The sequence below is a fragment of the Apodemus sylvaticus genome, chromosome 14, assembly GCF_947179515.1.
Source record: "Apodemus sylvaticus chromosome 14, mApoSyl1.1, whole genome shotgun sequence".
In the NCBI taxonomy this organism is placed as follows: domain Eukaryota; kingdom Metazoa; phylum Chordata; class Mammalia; order Rodentia; family Muridae; genus Apodemus; species Apodemus sylvaticus.
In genome coordinates, this window is record NC_067485.1 from 12,784,354 (window position 1) to 12,789,344 (window position 4,991).

A 4,991-nucleotide genomic window follows, 5' to 3' on the forward strand; every position below is an offset into this window, starting at 1 on the left:
CTTCACACCATCTTCACAGCATCTGACTGGCCTCCTGCTGGGTCTTGGCCAGCTTCTCTCTCCTTTCAGCCCTGATTACCACACTACCTCAGAGCAGTCTTTGAAAGCACACAGCTCCTATGTCCTCTCCCTGACAGACCATTCACAGCTCCCCAAGGCCCACACAGACATAAACTGGTGGCCTACAGACATGTTTTCTTTGGCTCACACAGTGTTTGGGGTTTTTATTTAAGTCTTGAATTAGTTAGCATATTTTACATCAAAGTCCAGTTTTCTCACTCTTTCTAAGACACTAGAAAAGCTCCTACAGTTCCCAGGTTTCATTGCTCTAGGGCGGTACTTTGCCCTCTTGGAAAAGCCATGTCCTCCACCATTTGCCATAGTTACACTACTCCCTCTGTTTCCCTCACTCAAATGACCCATCTGACCCAGTGACATTAGAAGTTTGCAGTCACTGGGCTTGAAGACAAATACATCACTTTTGGAAGCATGAACTGAGGCTGATGGAGTAGGGAAATGACAGTGAAGCGAAAAAGTCAGATTAGCCTGGCAGTGGTGGCGCATGCCTTTAATCCCAGCACTTGGGAGGCAGAGGCAGGCGGATTTCTGAGTTCGAGGCCAGCCTGGTCTACAGAGTGAGTTCTAGGACAGCCAGGGCTACACAGAGAAACCTTGTCTTGGAAAAAAAAAATGTCGGATCATAGCCATGTTGTGAAGGGTCAGTTTGTCTGACTGTCTGTCTGTCTGTTGTGGTTTTGGTCTTGCTTGGCCTCAACCTAGAAAACCTCCTGCCTCAGTATCCCAAGTGCTGTGAGCATTGGCTTCCTGGATAGCTATAAGGTATTATGAAGCAGGGAAGTGATAGGATTGGGCTTATGTTTTTAGCTGAGACCTTCTTGACAAGGGGACCAGATGGGGACAAAGAATCCAGTGAGGAGCCTGGACAGACTGGGTTGTTCCCCCCTGGAACGTCTCCTAAGCCTGAGTCTGTTCTCTCTGTTTCAGAACCAGACAGCTGTCTTGAGCTCAAACATGGCGGTGAGGGTAGAGGGTCAGTCCTAAAGACCCAGCCTGACTCCACCCATTTCAGAAGGACTCCAGCCCCCCAAGATCCCTCTGCTCCCCACAGGATGGGAGCCTGGGCACTGGAGGCCCGGTCATGAGGAACTGCTGCTCCTCTCCACAGGTCATCCCTGCACCCGCAAGGCACACCCTGGACCAAAGCCTCAGCATGGACTCCAGACACGGCAGTTCCAGTGGGGCTGGGGAAGGGGCATCCTGTTCTGAGAACCCTGCTGGGAGCTCAGCCTGCCCACCTCCTACCCGCAGCCCTCTCCCAGAGACAGTGAGGGCACATGGAGCCTTGACCCCAGAAGCCTCTGAACCGACTTTGTTTGGGAAACCAGAGCTCATGTCCTCAGCAGAGGCTGCTCCCACAGCCTCAGAGATCAGAAACCCTGTGTTCTCACAGAAGATGGATTCCAACTCCTTGAAGCAGGCAGATTCTACTTCCACACGACAGGAAGAGGCTGGGTCCTTGAGGAAGGAAGAGTCCATGCTGAAGGGAAAGGCAGAGCCTGGGATCTGTGGAAAGGGGGAGCCTGGGGTGGTGGGAAGAGTGGACTGTACAGCTCCAAGGGAGGAGGATTCTGGGTCCTTGGGAAGAGGAGACACAGCATGTTCTGGCAAAATGGATGTAGTGTCCCCAGGAGGGGAAAGTGTTGGATCGTTAAGAAAGGTAGAGACTATATCCTCAGGCAAAATGGATCCTGGCAAGGAGAACCCTGTGCATTCCAGGAGCGAGCACTCTGGGTCCACACAAGAGGGAGAGCCTGTGTCTTTGGAGGGAAATGATGTGAAACCCTCAGAAAAGGTAGATCCTGCATCCACAAAAAAGACAGATCCCGGGTTCTCTGGAAAGCTAACTCCAGGATCATCAGGCAAGACAGAGCTTGTATCCTCAGTCACTGTCGTTCCTGTGACCTCCGAAAGGGTGAATCCAGTATGCTCGGGAATAGCAGATCCTGCAGCTGTGGGGAATGCAGAAATTTTGTCCTCAGCTAAAGAGGACCCTCAGGTTCTTGGAAAGAAAGAGCCTGTCTCCTCAAGAGAGGGCAGGCTTGAGTCTGTGAGAATGGCAGAAACAGTGTCTGCCAGACAGCCAGAAGGTATGTTGCCAGCAAAGACAGATCCTTCATCTTCAAACAGTACAGGACCTTCAGGCAGAGCGGACCCTGTTTCCTTAAGAGATTCGGAACTTGTGTCCCCAGTGAAACCAGAACACTTGTCTTCTGGGCAAGCAGAACGCGTGTCCTTGGTAAAAACAGAAACCTTATCCTCAGGAAAAGAAGATCCAAGGTCCTCTAGAAGGGTGGATCACACGACTCCCACAGGAAACATAAAAACATCTCAAAAGGGGAACCCCGAGTCTTCAAGAAAGACAGACCCCGTGTCTTCAAGTTCAGGAGATACCAGGTCTCTGGGGACTTGGGGGTCCCTGTCTGTTGCAAAAGCTGAGGTGACTGAAGGGAAAGGAGACCCACAGTCCTTGGAGAAGGCAAGCCTCCCAGTCCCAGAGAAGGCTGGTCCCCTGGCTTTAAGCACGGCAGGCTCTGCTAGCCAGGGAAAAGCAGAAACTCTCCCCTCTGGAGAAGTGGGCTCCATGACTTTAGGAAAAACAGTGCCAGCAAGTTCAGGCAAAACAGCTTTGGTGTCCCCAGGGAAGGTGGATCTCGAGGCCTCAGAAAGAGCAGAAGGCATTCCAGAGCTGAAGGCTCCAGAGAAAGGGAATCCTGGGAACTCCACACGGGTGGACACCAGGGCCTCAGGGAGTACTGAGCCCAAATCTGGGGTCAAAGTGGCAACCCAGCCTCCAGGTGCCACATCCCCGGGAAAGGCAGAAGCCCCGTCTTTGCAAAAAGAGCAGCCACAGCTGTCTGAGAAGAAGGAGCCCTCCAGAAAAGTCGATCCCACGGCATCTGTGGAGCCTGTGTCCCTGGGGAAGACTGACTCTGCATCTCCATCTCCTAGAAAAGCAGAGTCTCAGACTTCTGCAAAGATTTCCCCTCAGGCTCCAGACAAGGCCACGTCCTCTTTCAGGCAATCGGATGGTACACCCCACAGCTCAGCACAGCCCCGGAGAGATAGCAGGAGCATCGGGACCCTGCCAGAGCCCGAGCCCTCTGCCAGCACCAGCCAGAAAGACCTAGCGGCAGCGGTGGCTCATAAGAGCCCCGGCGCGGAGGGTGCAGCGCTCCCGCCAGGGCCACGGACTCGCGACAACTTCACCAAGGCGCCGTCGTGGGACGCCGGAGCGCCACCGCCGCGCGAGGACGCGGGCACGCAGGCTGGCACCCAGGCCTGCGTTTCGGTGGCGGTGAGCCCCATGTCCCCCCAGGACGGCGCGGGCGGCCCGGCCTTCAGCTTCCAGGCGGCGCCGCGCGCGCCCAGCCCCGCGCCCGGGCCACCATCGCGCCGGGACGCGGGACTGCAGGTGTCGCTGGGAGCCGCTGAGACGCGCTCGGTGGCCACGGGGCCCATGACGCCGCAGGCCGCCGCGCCGCCCGCCGCGCCGCCCGTCTTCCCCGAGGTGCGGGTGCGGCCAGGCTCGGTGTTGGCGGCCGCCATGGCGCCCCAGGAGGCGGCCGAGCCAGTGCGCGAAGTGAGCTGGGACGAGAAGGGCATGACCTGGGAAGTGTACGGTGCCTCCATGGAGGTGGAGGTGCTGGGCATGGCCATCCAGAAGCATTTGGAGCGTCAGATCGAGGAGCACGGCCGCCAAGGGGCGCCGGCGCCGCCGCCCGCCGTCCGCGCGGGCCCAGGCCGTGCAGGCTCGGTGCGCACCGCGCCGGCGGAGGGCGCCCCCAAGCGCCCGCCCGGCCTCTTCCGCGCGCTGCTGCAGAGCGTGCGCCGGCCGCGGTGCTGCTCGCGGGCGGGACCCACCGCCGAGTGATCTGTCCCTGTTTTGTAGGCCCGGGTTTCCAACCTTCTCAGGCTCCTTCTCGAAGGCTAGCCCTTGAAAGCTATGCCCCAGCCCCAAGTGCGCCACGCCTCGGAGGAGTGAGCAGCCTTGGGGGCTTCTTTCCAGTCCCTCCCTTCCCAAACACTGATAAACCCCCCTTATCCAGTCCCTTTGTGGCCAGGAGCCCACACACCCACCCCTGACAACTCCACCCTAGTGCCCTCACAGCCTTTTGCTCCACTCCCGCGGGAACTAAGGGAAGAGCACAGGGACATGCTCCCACCTTTCCACCCTAGAGCTGAGGCAGGCTCCTGAGACGGCCAGACTGGTGCTGTGAGGCTTCCGGTGGGCCAGGTCCCCAGAATGGGGAAAGACTGCATGCAGATCTTTAAGTGTTCTTTTACGTGTGCCAGGATTGATGCAAGGCCACCAGAAAAGCGGACTCTGAATGGGAGTCTGGGGGGAGGGGGGAGGCGGTGAGTCTCTGAGCAGTAGGGGTCTCCACATGGTGCTGGCCCCATGGCCAGGGCATCTGTTGCATGCTGTTGGTAATCCTACCCCTGTCCCCGTCTCTCCCCACCTAGCCCAGTACCCTAGCCCTATTTCCTCCCCGACTCAGTTACTATGCACAGTTCCCATAGAGGCCAAAGGCTAGGAGTGCCCTGGGGTTCAACTGAGCAGAGTCAGTTAGAGGTTAGAGGGACTTAGACAAGACGGGAAGGCTCCTAGGCCTCACACCATCAGCCACATGGGTGACAGCGGGTCTTGGGTACTGGGAACAGAATGGAGGGCTCATTTGACATCCACAGCTGTCTTTAAAGGGCCCCCTCTTACCCCTCTCCCCACACACACAATGCTGTGAGCTCCAAGTTCCCTGTGATCACCGAGTGCCCTGCTCCCTTCAGCCTCCATTTTTTGGCTACTAACTGTCACAGTATACATTGGTAATAAAACCTTTCCCCGACTCTTGTCTGTGACTGAGACTAAGGAGCAATGCAAGGCCATATATTATATTTTAGGGGAGGGCAAA

The 4,991-nt window shown here is 57.0% G+C and overlaps 1 protein-coding gene across 1 annotated transcript; it reads left to right on the forward strand.

Moving 5' to 3' along the window:
• The first annotated feature begins 1,129 nt into the window (after nucleotides 1–1,129).
• On the forward strand, nucleotides 1,130–3,952 carry Gprin1 (G protein regulated inducer of neurite outgrowth 1). Its single transcript, XM_052156470.1, has one exon. It carries the CDS (start codon nucleotides 1,160–1,162, stop codon nucleotides 3,950–3,952), a length of 2,793 nt encoding a protein of 930 aa, XP_052012430.1. The 5' UTR covers nucleotides 1,130–1,159.
• Nucleotides 3,953–4,991: the final 1,039 nt, after the last annotated feature.

What these genes read in the sequence shown, in the direction of transcription:
- Gprin1 (XM_052156470.1), top strand. Translation starts at nt 1,160, where the DNA reads ATGAGGAACTGCTGCTCCTCTCCACAGGTCATCCCTGCACCCGCAAGG.